The following is a 15,401-nucleotide window of genomic DNA, read 5'->3' on the forward strand; positions in this document are numbered from 1 at the left end:
GAACGAGGGAGAAGGTTGCTTGCAGACGATCGGACGAGGTTGCAAGCTGGCATCTAAAATGGGAACTCTCGCACCGCCCTTTGCGGCGCCAGAGGCCGACGGCAGCGTTGTCAACAGGGAGGACACGAGCACGCCTCTCCCCGTGCTGCAAAACTCTACGGCGTGGGGGCCGCCGACGGTGCCAAGGACACCAGCGAAGCAGCGAAGAACTGTTCACGGAAACCGAAACGAGATGCGCTTTGCGAAGATCAGCAGCAGTCAGCGTGATCCACGGAGCGCTGTAAAGGATTTCTGCAGGGTCGTTACTTCGAGGAAAAGGCCATCCGCAGAGCTGTCGCAGTTCAGCGCATTGCAGTTGGATGACCCGGACAATTCCATGCCGCTTGTCTCACGGGAAGGAAGCAGCGAGGTGCCACGTCGTTGGGGAAGCCGCCCCACGGCGCCGCCTTTTTTTTCATCCGCTGCTGTGCTTTTCCCATCTCAAACTCTTTCCTCGCAGGGCGATTGGCTGCCGCGGCGCGGGCTAAGCGCCTCCGTCATCCCTGCCACACCAGAGGGATTGGACTACTCACAAGCCGACACCGAGTACTCCAATTTCTTTAACCAGCGTATTTTAACGGACTACCGGGAAATTAGAGATTTGGGCTGTGGCTCTTTCGGGAAGGTCACACTTTACGAGGAAACGAGCACAGGGGCCCTGGTGGCGGTGAAAATGTCACCGCCTTTGACGAATCCTGAGCAGCGTCAACGTTTTTTGCGGGAAAAGGCGATCTTGACTCTTGCTCGAGGCTTTCCCCACGTTGTGCAGCTTTCGGAAGCCTGGGAAGAGGGCCGCATCCCACAGATGTATCTTCAGCTGGAGTATTGCAAAGGCGGCTCTGTGGCTGAAATGGCGGATCTGCGGCGAAGGCGCGGGGAACGTTGGGAGGAGCGGGAGTTGTTGATATTCCTTGGGCAAATGGCTCTTGCGCTGGATGCGTTGCATAGCGCCAATATTGTACATCTGGACTTTAAGCCAGACAACGTGCTGATAGACGGGGAAGGAAATTACAAACTCAGCGACTTTGGCTGCAGCGTCACTCTCAACGACGAGGGCCGCCCACGGTGGTGTTTCATTCCAAGCAACCAAAGGACGAACAATGCGTCAACGATGGGGAACAGTAATAACATGATGGAATTCACTGCGTTGAGTATGCCGACTCAAGTTAGCACCATGAGTGTGGAAGAGGGGGACTGTCGGTATTTATGTGCCGACATGCTTAATCAAAAACGTTATCTTAAGGCAGGCGATATTTTTTCTTTTGGTATTTCAGTTTTTGAGCTCATGTCGGGGGAGCCGTTGCCGCAGCACGGGGCACCCTTCTTGGAGTTGCGCAGTGAACTGCCGATAGAAGTTCTCGAGCGTCGCGGCTACTCAAGGCCTCTGATTGACCTCGTAGCCATGCTGATGCATAAGGACCCAACCACACGGCCCACAGCGCGTGATGTTCTGCGCTTTTTTCAGCTTCCACCGCGCGTTCCGGAGCTGGTCAAAAGGTGGTCTACCGCAGTGGAAACGTGTGAGAACGAGGAGCCATCGGCATCGCTGGAGATGCGATTTGTGCATGCCGTACTTGAAGTTTCTTTGCGGCTGGTGGATCTTGCACGCCGGGCCATTGACGGGGCATCCTTGAACAACCAACACCACCACAACAGCGGTGATGGTGGTGGTGCAAACTGTGCCTTTGGCGGCGGTGCTGTCCGGCGACCTCGTATTGACGTTGAGGAGTCGTGCACGCCAAAGACGCCAGTGATCATCCGCAGGCTGGACGCTGGCTAAAATAAAATAGTCGTTAGACACTGGATGGATATTTCCAGTAAAAGAGGAAGCGAAATGTAAGGAGTGAATAGAAACGAAAACATAATAGAACAAGGTGGCGGGGAGAAGTGGTTTTTCATAGCTCCTTCTTTTTGACCCTAACCACCTATGCACAGGTACGCTTGATATTACTTTTCTTGTTGCTATCTGTGCCACGTATTGATCTGTATTACCGTTTTGGACTATATTGTTAGAATTGGCTTTGATGGCTACAAGTTTATTGTAGTGGTTTTATGATTATTTTTTAAAATTTTTCCTTTTTCTTCCAGTATAAATGTGTTCATGCACTGGCATTCATACCCATTTTAACGGTGCTGTGGCGTCACGCACCACACTGTGCGCAACTGTGTGTATGCCACTTTTTCTTTTTCTTGTTTTTTTTTTTTTTAGCATTGACACTTACCCAATACGAATAAAGGAAACTGCTCTTAGCAAGTGGGAGCAATGGAGAAGGAGGGGGGGAAGGAAGAGAAAGGCCCAGCGAAATGCCCTCCTGCGCAGAGTGTGGACTCCATGCAGAGAAAGAATCGTTCAACCTTTAGACCGGTGTTGCTTGAATTAGCGGGCTCACTGGACGACACGGTGTGCCAGGAGATCACACGACGCTTGCGGCAGTACCGCAACCGATATGCCCCCATTCTGAGACTGACAGCCACGCTGATGGCACCGGCAGTGCAGGAGGTGGAACTATTTGGCCATTGCGAAGGGGTTGATGTCACTGATGGGAGGGCCGCCAATGGCAAAAAGGGAATAGCCGAAGGAAAAGAAACGAATGGAGAAAGTGGCAGCGGTTCTATGGTGGCGAAGAGACTGAGAGGCGATTCACTCATCGCTGCCCCTTGTGCCGCCATCATGGCAGAAAGACGGATTGAGGTTGTAAGCCGTTTGCATGAAAACAATGATGGTATGAGTGCTGTAGAAAAGCTGGAGGCATTTATGGCCTATCAATTCCTCCCGTTGGCACTGACGCACAATTGCCATCCAAAGCTCTCACTCAGTGAAAAATCATTTATACTTCGTCATTATGTGCATGAGGCGACGCGTACGTCCTCTTTCCTTATTGCAGACCTTCAGGAAAAAACGGCAGCCATTATTGATCCACAGCTGGATATTTCCATGTATGAGGCAGATATTTCGGCGTTGCGGCTTCGACTTTGTGGTGTTGTGCTTTCGCATTGTTTTGTAGATGTCGTTATGGGGCATGCCGCACTGTTGACAAAACACCCGGAAGCAGTGCTTTTAAGCAGTACGCCATGGACGCAGGAAGTTGACGTACCCACAGAAGGGTGGCCGACATTGTCACTAAGCCCACGTCTGCAACTGCACTGTGTTCCCGTGCCCTCCTTTTCCCCTGAGTGCATGTTGGTTGAGCTGCACTATAACTCCACTCTGCTGGCACTCTTTACCGGCACCGTGATTGGCACCGATTCCGTCCCGCGCCATGAATTCTTTGCTGATTTTCCAGGACTCTCTCCAAAAAGTAACGTCTCGAGTTGCGAAGCGACAAGGACTGCGACCACAGTGGCGCAGCGCTTTCTGAAGGAACGTTTGTGGGACAGGTACTTTGCCCAGACCGGCGAGGGCAATAATGGGCAGACACTGGAACATGTGGTCATTTTTCCGTCTCACGGCGGATACAACAACGTGACGCATCAACTGGATCTCTATTGGGCACTTCATGTGGGTGATCTAAAGCGAATGAAGCATTCCCGAAAGATGCTGGGCAAATTGTTGGACCACGAGAGTTACGCCGCGTACGTTCAAGAGCGACCCCCACTTCCCAAAACACCGTTATTCTCACACGTAAGAGACTACAATTTGCTTTTGGCTCCTTCCGCATTTGGTGGAAGTGGAGCCAGACTTGTCTCACGGCATTCTTTACCGTCTTGTCCTCTTCCGAGATTCAATAGTGTTGCTTCTGCTGCTTCCTCTGCTATGACGCCCATTGTTCTGGACATTAGGGACACTACCGACCACCAGTTGGCGCATCTGAAAGGATCTGTGAATATTCCCATGAATTTTCCGGCCACTGCGTACGGCGTCAAAAAGGCAGAACTGTGGCTTCAATGTTTGCTGCAACCACTTCAACCCATCGTTGTGATATGCAGAAATGAGGAGGAGTTTCCGCTTGTACGGAAGCGGTTGGAGTTGTTATCCCCGGGTGCACCCATTGAAACCTACACGGCAAAGGAACTAGAATCCCCTTCTAGTTCTCTTTCTGCGGCTGGTGCGGAGGTGCGAGTCCAGGGGTTTATTATAACGAAGCCTCTTCCAGAATCCATTGTGTCGAGTTGTTTACCGCGCCAACTTGTGTGGGTTTCTGATTCTGCCGCATCTGCCTTTTTGCGAATTGATAACTATCAGCAGCTTCAGTACATTGAACCTTCTGAAGACACCTTGGTCCTCGACTGCCGCACTTCTTACGAGTTTAAAAACGGCTCACATAAACACAGCGTTCATATTCCCCTAGCAGAGTTGTGCCAGCTAACAGCTCTGGATACGATGTTATCATTATCTTTGTTAAACCGTACAAATAAACAGGAGACACCGGTGGTTGATTTTTATACTCCATCCCCACGCCTTGGCCAAAAAATTTTGGAGAAGTTACACGAGAGTTTTATGGCCGAAAATGCCAGACACCGTTTTTCTTTTCAGGGCATAAAAAATATTATTGTGTACTGTGCCAGCGGCTATCGCTCCATAATTGCCGGCTCGCTGCTGCGTCGGGCATTTGAAGCGGCCACAGTGCCGATTCAGGTGCGTGACGTGGTGGGGGGAGCGCTGCAGATTATGAAACAGCGGCCAGACCTCTGGACAGTCAAGGATCGCTCCATCATATGTGTCAGCTGACCTCGGTAGGCCCGTCGAGGGGAATAAAAAGAACGGATGCCAACAATGTTTTGTTGAGGACAGCAAAGGCATCTTTCTTTATTTTCCATTTTTTTTACTTGCGGGCTGAATCATTTTAAAGTCATTGTGCGAGCCTCTTATGAATCCCCCTTTTTTTGTTTTTGTTTTTAAATGAAGCTGACGGAAGAAACCCTTTGATGGTGTCCGCCAGCTGAATTTACACGTGGCGGTGCGTTGAGGTGCCTGCCACCTTCGGATGGTGCACGCATACGCCACCGTTCACAAGGAATTTGGGAGCTTCTGAGGAGAATGATCACGGGAGAGCTGGCTAACTAAATTAATATATAAATATAAATATATATATGTATGCACCCTGGTAAAGCGAATACACTTCTTTACGGCGCTTTTCTACCGTATGAAATTTTTTGGAAGGACACAACTATTAAGGGGGGGGATCAGGGAACCGATGGCGGCCAGGCATTTTTTTTGCCCTTTACTAATTTTACCATCCCGCCCACCCACTCTTTTTGAATCCCACCACGCGGCGGGGTGTTGTGGCTGGAGGACCCCAAACTCTGCCACTTCCTACGTAATAAATACATAAATATATGTATATAAAAACATACACTTATCTGGTGTTACACTTTGAGGGTAATGGTGAACCCCCACTCTTATTCCATTCACCTTTTTTTCTTATTCCTGTCTTGTCTGTTTTCTATTGTTGATGAACTCAGGATCCGGGTAGCGGTCCCGAGTATTGTTCTTTTTTTTTTTTTTGGTTGCGTGTGAGGCGCTGAGTATTCTTGAATCAGTACGGTGCTCTGGCGGAGAGTGAATCCGAAATGCAAATTTACCCTTATACACACGCAAGTATACCAAAGAAATATATATATATATAATTGGTAAGCCGATACCACAAGATGATGTCGCATTGGAGTGGAATGCAACACATTGACTGGCGTTATTTGCCAACGTCGAGTTTTAGGGATGACGCCGGGAGCAATTTTGCCTCATAGGCGATGCATCCCCGTTTATTGTGGTAAATCACAGCACGTCTTTCAGACGTTCATTAATAGAGTTTGCGATGTTTTTTTTTTTTTTTGCATGATTTTATTTTTATTTTTATTCTGCTTATTTGTCTTTTCAAGTTCTCCTTTTTTTTTTTTTTTTGTCTTGACAAACGGGCGAAAAAGGATGATGGAACTTCAAGCATTGATTCAGCTGGTGAGTGACTACCACCCCGGGGAAGAGAACTCGACGTCGCATTCGTCGCTTTTGAGTGCTGTGCAGCAACTTAAGGCGGCTCTGACGGACATTGAAAAGATTGGCGAAGGCATTCGTCCACTTGTAAGGGCACTTGTTACCGCGTCTGTGCATCTCCCAGAGGAGTGGGATGATATTCTAAAAGCCCTACGTGGTGTGCTCGCGAATACGGGTGTGCCGTGGCTGCATCGGGCCTTCTTACTTAAGACCCTCCCACGCATGCTCCTTGATGCACCAACGGACCGGTGGAGACAATACGGGGATGTTCTTTGCGAGGTGCTTGTACGCTCGTCTGTGCCCCCACCGGGTCTGGAGGAGGGCAATGCGCAGAACACACAGGACGAGGCATCACAGCATCCCAACCCGCAAGAACGGCGCGTGGCGTTGACGGCTCTTCTGAGCCTTCAAGAAGAGTGCGCTGCCGCGATTGTGGAAAGGCTGGTGGCGCAACTTCCTCAAGCACTGTCAACTTGTGTGGCAATTGTGTCGAGCCCTTCCGCTCAGGACGGGCTGAAAAAGGCTTTTGAGGCTTGGCTCTGCCGTCCAACTTCGTCAGCAGATGCATCCTGCGCGATGGAAATTGAAAAGGCATTGAAGGAGCATTTTCAGGGCTACGGTGGTCTAAAGTGCGAGCAGCTTTGCGCTGCGCTCATATCAAGCGAGCCGCTAAGAAGTCTCACTGAGATTGCTGCCTTGCAGAAGGACCTGTTGGCACTGGTGGAGGTGGATGTGTCGCATCGCAACATTGTCAGCAACCGGCTTTCTTTGGCGTTTCTACTGACGAAGGCTACTGAGGTATTGAACCTCGTGTACTCATCCGAGCAGAAATGCCTAGAGAAGGATGTGGAAGACTTTACTTTGCCGTTATCTGCCATTCAGTTGCTTGTACAGCTAACGGACACGGCATCTGTGACACCGGAGAGTTTGAGTATTCAAGAAATGCGAAGGCTTTCGGCGTGTCTCCTGGCAGTTAAAAATGCAGATGCTGCCCTGGATGCCTCTCTGCCGCTCATCGAGTGCACACTCCACTTTGTTCTTCGTGCACTGCCGTGCCTGTCAACAACAGATGGGGGCGTGAGACCTCTGCTGAATGATCTCCTTGGCGTCACAAGCACGTTGCTGCCCGTTGTGGAGGACGCTGTGCTGAAGATCCACTCCGCTGTTCCTCTTTTACGTGATCAGCAGCATGCCATTAATACCAAGGCAGTTGCAGATGAGGTGGAGGGCTCAGTGCAGACGGCACAAACCACATTTAGAGCACTGCGGGTGGCCCAAACGGTTGTGCAGTTGTGCCGTATTTTTAGGAAAAAAATACAAAACGATGGGGAGAAGCAGCGCGAGGGCGAATACCCACGTCATAATCTTGAGGAACTCGCTGCAGCGGTGCGCGGTATTACCCTGTCATGGAGAAGAGAGAAGAAAAAAATACAACGTTTACCGGTATTAACAAACCCACAGTCACGTCGGGTGATTGCGCACACTGCAGGAAACAAAAAAGAAACGCATCATTCATACAAACAACCACGCCATGTCGATGGGGGCGGCGTGCATCCCCCCTCACGGCGGCACCGCCGTGACACACCTCTGCTGTAGCGTTGCATTAAGCGGAGCGTAACGTATGAGGGCGTTTAAGGAAAGTAAATTATATATACATGCAGAGAGGCCTTTTTCTTTTTCACTTACACTCACACACACTCTTCATTCTATTCATTTTTAGGCCTGCGGGTTGGAACAGGAAAGAAGGCAAGGAAGGAAGGAGAACGGAGAAGGGGAAGGGGAAAAGAAAAACTGATGAGATTTACCAGATGGAGAAAAGAGAGTTGTTGTGCGAAGCCGCACCAGAAGAAAAACGGAGAAGAATAATATCCTTTTGTCCAACTCTTATTTTGAGAGCTACGCCTGACGCATAATGCTTCTACTCTACCGCTCTTTGTTTGCTTGGTTAGTCTGGGGGATTTTTTTTTTCCTTATTGCCTTGCTCGTTTGGTGCGGTAGGAAAGGAAAAGGGTGGGGAGAGGGCGCGTGGGAGGGGTGAAGCAAAACAGCAAGAACAAAAAGAAAGGGTGGATCTTAATTCAGGCAAGGACAAGGACAAAACAATCGAGTGGGGAATTGAGTAAGTGAGCAGTGGCCAAACGCGGAGAGTCTTTGCTGCATCCAAAGCCTTTTTTCTTGCGTTTCTCTTTCTAGCGCCCCTGGGTGGAAAGCCCACACACAAACACACACACACATATATATATATATATATATATATATACCTTTTCTTCTTTTCTTCACCTTCGCTCACGTACTACCATCACTTTTCTTCTGCTTGTACTTCCCAACTAACGGTTTTGCTTGTATATAAGATATACCCTTCGGTGAATTCAGGCAATGTGGCGACGGACGCGAGTCATACTGCAAGTTGTCTCGGCTGCCGTAAGTAAGGGAACGGCACAAAAAACCGAGATAACCGCCACCACCACCACAATTACCTCATCGGCAGAATCCAAAGCACGCTGCCGTGAGGCGCGGATGAGCTTGCAGGGGCTTCGCGTTGCAGCCTACTTTGAGAACTCTGAAACGGCTAGCACAGATGAGCCGATTGCTATAGGCCAAATAACAGCTCAGATTTCGGAATCGGTGTACGCCGTTTTTTTCAAGGAAATAGCCTTATCACCCGTCATCGAGGTTGGATCACGGGTGTACGTCACTTACGGTAAAGATACGGTTCTTGCCCTGGGATCTGCAAATCCACATCAGATCAGCCCTGTAACCTCTTTGAACACGGCGGAGGGGGCAGATAGAAATCCAGCAGCAAAAACAACAAGCACAGCATTAGAGTTAGACCGCGATACATTAAGGACGCAAGACGCAGCTTCCGCAGGTAAAACGCAAACCACAGTGGCATCAGAAGTGACCGCATCATCTGTTGCAACCAATGCTTCTGTGGAACTTGCCGCTGCCCGCCCTGCGAGCGCACAAGGCGCGGGGGCAATAATTGGCGGTCTGGTGGCCAAAGTCAATGGGAATGGTACCTTTGCAGTACTTTTGGATAATGACCGCTTTGATCCCGCCGTGCCACGTGAGATGATCACTCTGTCTGAAGGCCGTTCAAAGTTCATCTCGAACGAGAAGTTTCAGGAGGTGCTGGAGTGGGTCAAATCCGCTGGAGTGGACCGTCGCTCCGACCAGGAGAGCACCTCGTGCATCCTTTTTCACCGGGGCTGGAGAGCGGACAAGTTGTACCTGCTGGATGGCGCTGACGTGCACTGTCTCTCACACCTCAACAAGTCTGTGCGCATGAGCGTACTGGAGAAGTCGGAGTGGGAGCGTGACCAGCACCGGCAGAAGCGCGAGCAAATCAAGGAGCGCATGAAAGAGAAGGAGATGCGGTATGTCCTCACCAAGTACAGTGGCGTCTTCAGTGCCTGCGTGGCCGTACTGGGTGTCGTGTCTGTGTTCGGTTGGAATTTTAAAAATTACAAAAAGCAGCAGCGCTCCTATCAGTTGGCCATTGCGGCAAGTGCGCTCTCCCAACCGCACAGCAAACGGCCGATAAAAGACTATGTGCACCGCGAAGATGAGGAGCAGCGCCTGCGCCAGACCCTAAGACAGCAGGATCTTTCCCACCCGCGCATTCTCGTCTTTGCTGGGTTTTATGGCTGCGGAAAAAGCATTCTGTTTCGCTCTGCGATTCGCAAGGAAAAGATGGCGGCTGCCTTTGTTGACATTCGTCCAAACGAGGACCCTCTCCGCTCCATCGTGAAATCCTTGAACGTGCAGAATATCGACGCCTGCGGCGATCTTCTCAACTTCATTGGAGAGGCCTCGGATCGCGCAAGGAAGGCAATGCATGGCGTCACCCCACTGTTCGTGCTCAAGATTCGTGACGGCAGCTCGCTACTTCGCATCTACAACGAAGTTGTGGCATTGGCGTGCGATCGACGGCTCTGCCACGTCATCATCGAGGTGCCCATTGAATCCCTCACCATCGCAATGACGGCCCTTCCACGCCTCGACTTCCACCTTGTCCCCAACTTCTCCGTCTCGGAGGCCTTCCGCTACACGCACCACCTAATCGACCCGCTCGAGCTAACACACTTCGTTGAGGTGGTCGGGACAAACAGCAACGACCTCGATGAACTCCTCGCCGCTGTCCGCCACGCACACATGTCTGCCACTACATACACCAACCAGAAGCTTGTCAAGGCCATGAGGCAGCTACAGGCAGCGTGGGCAAAGGATCCCTCCCTTCGCGAGGCGGTCATAAAGTTGGCACGCTTTCCGTTTGAAGAAGGACAGAGCGAGGGATACGACTACTCCAGCCTACGCAACGAGGCTCTTCGAGACATAGTCATGTACAATGCAGTTGCGGATGTCTGGATGTTCCAACAGAAGGTGTTTCACACAGCGGCTTGCTGTTGGCAGTAGCCATCCATGTGTGCAGCCCGAAGGTGTCTTGTTGTTTTGTTGGCCCCTGTGCGTGCAGAGGTGACTGTCGCATGGACGTCCCACGGACACTGCTCTCACTGACAGCTTTCTTTCCCCTGCTTTCAACCCTAGCTCTCACGTAGGAAGCAATGAGCAAACTTGGCGCGATTCTCTACGGTGCGGTGGGCTTCCTTGCCTTCCTGTTCGTGCTGGTTGGGACGCCGATAGACCAGTTCCGCACGAAGGAGAAGAAAGCCACTGGCAACACGCCGTGCATTACGTTGTGGGGAGTTAAAGAAGACTGCCAAAGCATGAAGTATGAATTCACCTTTTGGGAAGATTTTCGTGAATGTCCCTCAGTCTTGAGGCTGTTCAGGATGGCCGGGGCGTTCTCCATTATTTCCATTTTGTTGCTGCTTGCTGCAACCATACTTGGCGTGGCGGCACACTTCTACCTAAAATCCCTCAAGATCTTTGCGACGCTGCTGTTGGTGGTCAGCATTGTGACGGTTGGGCTCGTTTGGGTACCCATGGCCTACCTTTACAAACGTGACGTGGACAACTGCTTTGGAGAACCGATAGAAAGGTGGTCGAAATACGGTTCTGGCTTTCTCATCATTGTGATTGGATGGTGTCTGATATTTGTCGCCGTCGTGCTTCTGCGTGTGCTATAGCGGGTGCATCCACCGTCTGCATGCGCCGCTGGAGGCCAAAAGCGTATTCTGCTCTACTATGCCCCGTGCCGTGCAGCTTTGTGGATGACCTCCCTGCAATATTTGATGAGGATACTTTCTTTGGTTTTATTTATTTTATTTTTTTGTTGTTTTTGTGACTGCGTCCAATCACCCTGTGTTACCCAGTGCTGTTAGAGGTGGAGCGGGTGCTATAATGACATGTGTGCATCTGCTGTCCCTCTGTGTGTGTGGGCGAACGCTTGTTCCCCGGCCCAGGGAGAAATGAATAGATGGTAAGCAGGCAAGAAGAAACGGAAGGAGGAAGAGAATTACGTTGTGTACTCTGACGAGGGTCTCCACGAGGGACCCGCGTCGCCGTCTGTTTGTGATGGGACGTTTTTTATTTTTATTTTCTACTACTTGAATGCGCGGTGATGGGCGATTTTGTGCGTGTTTGCCCGTCTGCGCGTTTGTGTTTACTGCTCGCTCCCTTCTTCCCGTCGGTCCACAATTTGCCTCTGTTGGCGTCACGCGATGAATTTTGATTGTGTCCTTCGGTGCTGCCTTTTTTGTTTTTGTGCTAGCGTTTTTTTTTTTTTGTGTGTGTGTCTGTGTGAGCGGCACTGCTGAGAGAAGCGTCCTGGCGTATTTCTGTGTCGTGTGCGGTGTGCCGCTTTGCTCACTTTGCTGGCTCGTTTCTGAGTGCTGTGCAGTTTCTGCATCTTTTTTTCCTTTTTTTTTGCATTGCCTGGTTTTGTGTGCTGCTCCCCTGCTTCGGAGGGGCTGCCGCTGCCCGCCCTGCGAGCACACAAGGCGCGGGGGCAATAATTGGCGGTCTGGTGGCCAAAGTCAATGGGAATGGTACCTTTGCAGTACTTTTGGATAATGACCGCTTTGATCCCGCCGTGCCACGTGAGATGATCACTCTGTCTGAAGGCCGTTCAAAGTTCATCTCGAACGAGAAGTTTCAGGAGGTGCTGGAGTGGGTCAAATCCGCTGGAGTGGACCGTCGCTCCGACCAGGAGAGCACCTCGTGCATCCTTTTTCACCGGGGCTGGAGAGCGGACAAGTTGTACCTGCTGGATGGCGCTGACGTGCACTGTCTCTCACACCTCAACAAGTCTGTGCGCATGAGCGTACTGGAGAAGTCGGAGTGGGAGCGTGACCAGCACCGGCAGAAGCGCGAGCAAATCAAGGAGCGCATGAAAGAGAAGGAGATGCGGTATGTCCTCACCAAGTACAGTGGCGTCTTCAGTGCCTGCGTGGCCGTACTGGGTGTCGTGTCTGTGTTCGGTTGGAATTTTAAAAATTACAAAAAGCAGCAGCGCTCCTATCAGTTGGCCATTGCGGCAAGTGCGCTCTCCCAACCGCACAGCAAACGGCCGATAAAAGACTATGTGCACCGCGAAGATGAGGAGCAGCGCCTGCGCCAGACCCTAAGACAGCAGGATCTTTCCCACCCGCGCATTCTCGTCTTTGCTGGGTTTTATGGCTGCGGAAAAAGCATTCTGTTTCGCTCTGCGATTCGCAAGGAAAAGATGGCGGCTGCCTTTGTTGACATTCGTCCAAACGAGGACCCTCTCCGCTCCATCGTGAAATCCTTGAACGTGCAGAATATCGACGCCTGCGGCGATCTTCTCAACTTCATTGGAGAGGCCTCGGATCGCGCAAGGAAGGCAATGCATGGCGTCACCCCACTGTTCGTGCTCAAGATTCGTGACGGCAGCTCGCTACTTCGCATCTACAACGAAGTTGTGGCATTGGCGTGCGATCGACGGCTCTGCCACGTCATCATCGAGGTGCCCATTGAATCCCTCACCATCGCAATGACGGCCCTTCCACGCCTCGACTTCCACCTTGTCCCCAACTTCTCCGTCTCGGAGGCCTTCCGCTACACGCACCACCTAATCGACCCGCTCGAGCTAACACACTTCGTTGAGGTGGTCGGGACAAACAGCAACGACCTCGATGAACTCCTCGCCGCTGTCCGCCACGCACACATGTCTGCCACTACATACACCAACCAGAAGCTTGTCAAGGCCATGAGGCAGCTACAGGCAGCGTGGGCAAAGGATCCCTCCCTTCGCGAGGCGGTCATAAAGTTGGCACGCTTTCCGTTTGAAGAAGGACAGAGCGAGGGATACGACTACTCCAGCCTACGCAACGAGGCTCTTCGAGACATAGTCATGTACAATGCAGTTGCGGATGTCTGGATGTTCCAACAGAAGGTGTTTCACACAGCGGCTTGCTGTTGGCAGTAGCCATCCATGTGTGCAGCCCGAAGGTGTCTTGTTGTTTTGTTGGCCCCTGTGCGTGCAGAGGTGACTGTCGCATGGACGTCCCACGGACACTGCTCTCACTGACAGCTTTCTTTCCCCTGCTTTCAACCCTAGCTCTCACGTAGGAAGCAATGAGCAAACTTGGCGCGATTCTCTACGGTGCGGTGGGCTTCCTTGCCTTCCTGTTCGTGCTGGTTGGGACGCCGATAGACCAGTTCCGCACGAAGGAGAAGAAAGCCACTGGCAACACGCCGTGCATTACGTTGTGGGGAGTTAAAGAAGACTGCCAAAGCATGAAGTATGAATTCACCTTTTGGGAAGATTTTCGTGAATGTCCCTCAGTCTTGAGGCTGTTCAGGATGGCCGGAGCGTTCTCCATTATTTCCATTTTGTTGCTGCTTGCTGCAACCATACTTGGCGTGGCGGCACACTTCTACCTAAAATCCCTCAAGATCTTTGCGACGCTGCTGTTGGTGGTCAGCATTGTGACGGTTGGGCTCGTTTGGGTACCCATGGCCTACCTTTACAAACGTGACGTGGACAACTGCTTTGGAGAACCGATAGAAAGGTGGTCGAAATACGGTTCTGGCTTTCTCATCATTGTGATTGGATGGTGTCTGATATTTGTCGCCGTCGTGCTTCTGCGTGTGCTATAGCGGGTGCATCCACCGTCTGCATGCGCCGCTGGAGGCCAAAAGCGTATTCTGCTCTACTATGCCCCGTGCCGTGCAGCTTTGTGGATGACCTCCCTGCAATATTTGATGAGGATACTTTCTTTGGTTTTATTTATTTTATTTTTTTGTTGTTTTTGTGACTGCGTCCAATCACCCTGTGTTACCCAGTGCTGTTAGAGGTGGAGCGGGTGCTATAATGACATGTGTGCATCTGCTGTCCCTCTGTGTGTGTGGGCGAACGCTTGTTCCCCGGCCCAGGGAGAAATGAATAGATGGTAAGCAGGCAAGAAGAAACGGAAGGAGGAAGAGAATTACGTTGTGTACTCTGACGAGGGTCTCCACGAGGGACCCGCGTCGCCGTCTGTTTGTGATGGGACGTTTTTTATTTTTATTTTCTACTACTTGAATGCGCGGTGATGGGCGATTTTGTGCGTGTTTGCCCGTCTGCGCGTTTGTGTTTACTGCTCGCTCCCTTCTTCCCGTCGGTCCACAATTTGCCTCTGTTGGCGTCACGCGATGAATTTTGATTGTGTCCTTCGGTGCTGCCTTTTTTGTTTTTGTGCTAGCGTTTTTTTTTTTTTGTGTGTGTGTCTGTGTGAGCGGCACTGCTGAGAGAAGCGTCCTGGCGTATTTCTGTGTCGTGTGCGGTGTGCCGCTTTGCTCACTTTGCTGGCTCGTTTCTGAGTGCTGTGCAGTTTCTGCATCTTTTTTTCCTTTTTTTTTGCATTGCCTGGTTTTGTGTGCTGCTCCCCTGCTTCGGAGGGGCTGCCGCTGCCCGCCCTGCGAGCACACAAGGCGCGGGGGCAATAATTGGCGGTCTGGTGGCCAAAGTCAATGGGAATGGTACCTTTGCAGTACTTTTGGATAATGACCGCTTTGATCCCGCCGTGCCACGTGAGATGATCACTCTGTCTGAAGGCCGTTCAAAGTTCATCTCGAACGAGAAGTTTCAGGAGGTGCTGGAGTGGGTCAAATCCGCTGGAGTGGACCGTCGCTCCGACCAGGAGAGCACCTCGTGCATCCTTTTTCACCGGGGCTGGAGAGCGGACAAGTTGTACCTGCTGGATGGCGCTGACGTGCACTGTCTCTCACACCTCAACAAGTCTGTGCGCATGAGCGTACTGGAGAAGTCGGAGTGGGAGCGTGACCAGCACCGGCAGAAGCGCGAGCAAATCAAGGAGCGCATGAAAGAGAAGGAGATGCGGTATGTCCTCACCAAGTACAGTGGCGTCTTCAGTGCCTGCGTGGCCGTACTGGGTGTCGTGTCTGTGTTCGGTTGGAATTTTAAAAATTACAAAAAGCAGCAGCGCTCCTATCAGTTGGCCATTGCGGCAAGTGCGCTCTCCCAACCGCACAGCAAACGGCCGATAAAAGACTATGTGCACCGCGA

At 51.3% G+C, this 15,401-nt stretch overlaps 8 protein-coding genes across 8 annotated transcripts, besides 20 other annotated features; all 8 read left to right on the forward strand.

Moving 5' to 3' along the window:
• Positions 1–1,980: part of a sequence feature (heterozygous, Esmeraldo-like haplotype) that runs on past the window's edge.
• On the forward strand, positions 59–1,819 carry Tc00.1047053507485.90 (serine/threonine protein kinase, putative; the record flags this gene model as incomplete). Its single annotated transcript, XM_807292.1, has 1 exon — positions 59–1,819. The coding sequence occupies one exon, from the start codon at positions 59–61 to the stop codon at positions 1,817–1,819; it is 1,761 nt and encodes a 586-aa protein (XP_812385.1).
• Positions 1,981–2,714: a sequence feature (areas merged during assembly that could not be assigned to a particular haplotype. This can correspond to areas where the two haplotypes were merged or to regions with more than two copies in the genome that were merged during assembly.).
• Positions 2,218–2,246: a microsatellite.
• On the forward strand, positions 2,303–4,708 carry Tc00.1047053507485.100 (uncharacterized protein; the record flags this gene model as incomplete). Its single annotated transcript, XM_807293.1, has 1 exon — positions 2,303–4,708. The coding sequence occupies one exon, from the start codon at positions 2,303–2,305 to the stop codon at positions 4,706–4,708; it is 2,406 nt and encodes an 801-aa protein (XP_812386.1).
• Positions 2,715–2,749: a sequence feature (areas merged during assembly that could not be assigned to a particular haplotype. This can correspond to areas where the two haplotypes were merged or to regions with more than two copies in the genome that were merged during assembly.).
• Positions 2,750–2,899: a sequence feature (haploid, Esmeraldo-like haplotype).
• Positions 2,900–3,041: a sequence feature (haploid, non-Esmeraldo-like haplotype).
• Positions 3,042–3,126: a sequence feature (areas merged during assembly that could not be assigned to a particular haplotype. This can correspond to areas where the two haplotypes were merged or to regions with more than two copies in the genome that were merged during assembly.).
• Positions 3,127–5,611: a sequence feature (heterozygous, Esmeraldo-like haplotype).
• Positions 5,002–5,314: a mobile genetic element.
• Positions 5,042–5,072: a sequence feature (AT_rich).
• Positions 5,612–5,797: a sequence feature (haploid, non-Esmeraldo-like haplotype).
• Positions 5,796–5,883: a sequence feature (T-rich).
• Positions 5,798–6,522: a sequence feature (areas merged during assembly that could not be assigned to a particular haplotype. This can correspond to areas where the two haplotypes were merged or to regions with more than two copies in the genome that were merged during assembly.).
• On the forward strand, positions 5,906–7,564 carry Tc00.1047053507485.110 (uncharacterized protein; the record flags this gene model as incomplete). Its single annotated transcript, XM_807294.1, has 1 exon — positions 5,906–7,564. The coding sequence occupies one exon, from the start codon at positions 5,906–5,908 to the stop codon at positions 7,562–7,564; it is 1,659 nt and encodes a 552-aa protein (XP_812387.1).
• Positions 6,523–6,829: a sequence feature (areas merged during assembly that could not be assigned to a particular haplotype. This can correspond to areas where the two haplotypes were merged or to regions with more than two copies in the genome that were merged during assembly.).
• Positions 6,830–9,460: a sequence feature (heterozygous, Esmeraldo-like haplotype).
• Positions 7,705–7,756: a sequence feature (GA-rich).
• Positions 8,202–8,228: a microsatellite.
• On the forward strand, positions 9,041–10,384 carry Tc00.1047053507485.120 (tuzin; the record flags this gene model as incomplete). Its single annotated transcript, XM_807295.1, has 1 exon — positions 9,041–10,384. One exon carries the CDS (start codon positions 9,041–9,043, stop codon positions 10,382–10,384), a length of 1,344 nt encoding a protein of 447 aa, XP_812388.1.
• Positions 9,461–15,401: a sequence feature (areas not merged during assembly with more than two copies in the genome that could not be assigned to a particular haplotype).
• Tc00.1047053507485.130 (amastin, putative) lies at positions 10,534–11,058 on the forward strand (the record flags this gene model as incomplete). Its single annotated transcript, XM_807296.1, has 1 exon — positions 10,534–11,058. The coding sequence occupies one exon, from the start codon at positions 10,534–10,536 to the stop codon at positions 11,056–11,058; it is 525 nt and encodes a 174-aa protein (XP_812389.1).
• Positions 11,183–11,203: a sequence feature (AT_rich).
• Positions 11,976–13,319, forward strand: Tc00.1047053507485.140 (tuzin; the record flags this gene model as incomplete). Its single annotated transcript, XM_807297.1, has 1 exon — positions 11,976–13,319. The coding sequence occupies one exon, from the start codon at positions 11,976–11,978 to the stop codon at positions 13,317–13,319; it is 1,344 nt and encodes a 447-aa protein (XP_812390.1).
• Tc00.1047053507485.150 (amastin, putative) lies at positions 13,469–13,993 on the forward strand (the record flags this gene model as incomplete). The annotated part of the gene is made up of 1 exon (XM_807298.1): positions 13,469–13,993. The coding sequence occupies one exon, from the start codon at positions 13,469–13,471 to the stop codon at positions 13,991–13,993; it is 525 nt and encodes a 174-aa protein (XP_812391.1).
• Positions 14,118–14,138: a sequence feature (AT_rich).
• Tc00.1047053507485.159 (tuzin) lies at positions 14,911–15,401 on the forward strand (the record flags this gene model as incomplete). Its single annotated transcript, XM_807302.1, has 1 exon — positions 14,911–15,401. A coding segment is annotated over one exon (491 nt), but the record flags the coding sequence as incomplete, so codon positions are not given.

This window comes from Trypanosoma cruzi, assembly GCF_000209065.1.
Source record: "Trypanosoma cruzi strain CL Brener chromosome Unknown tcruzi_1047053507485, whole genome shotgun sequence".
Classification (NCBI taxonomy): Eukaryota; Euglenozoa; class Kinetoplastea; order Trypanosomatida; family Trypanosomatidae; genus Trypanosoma; species Trypanosoma cruzi.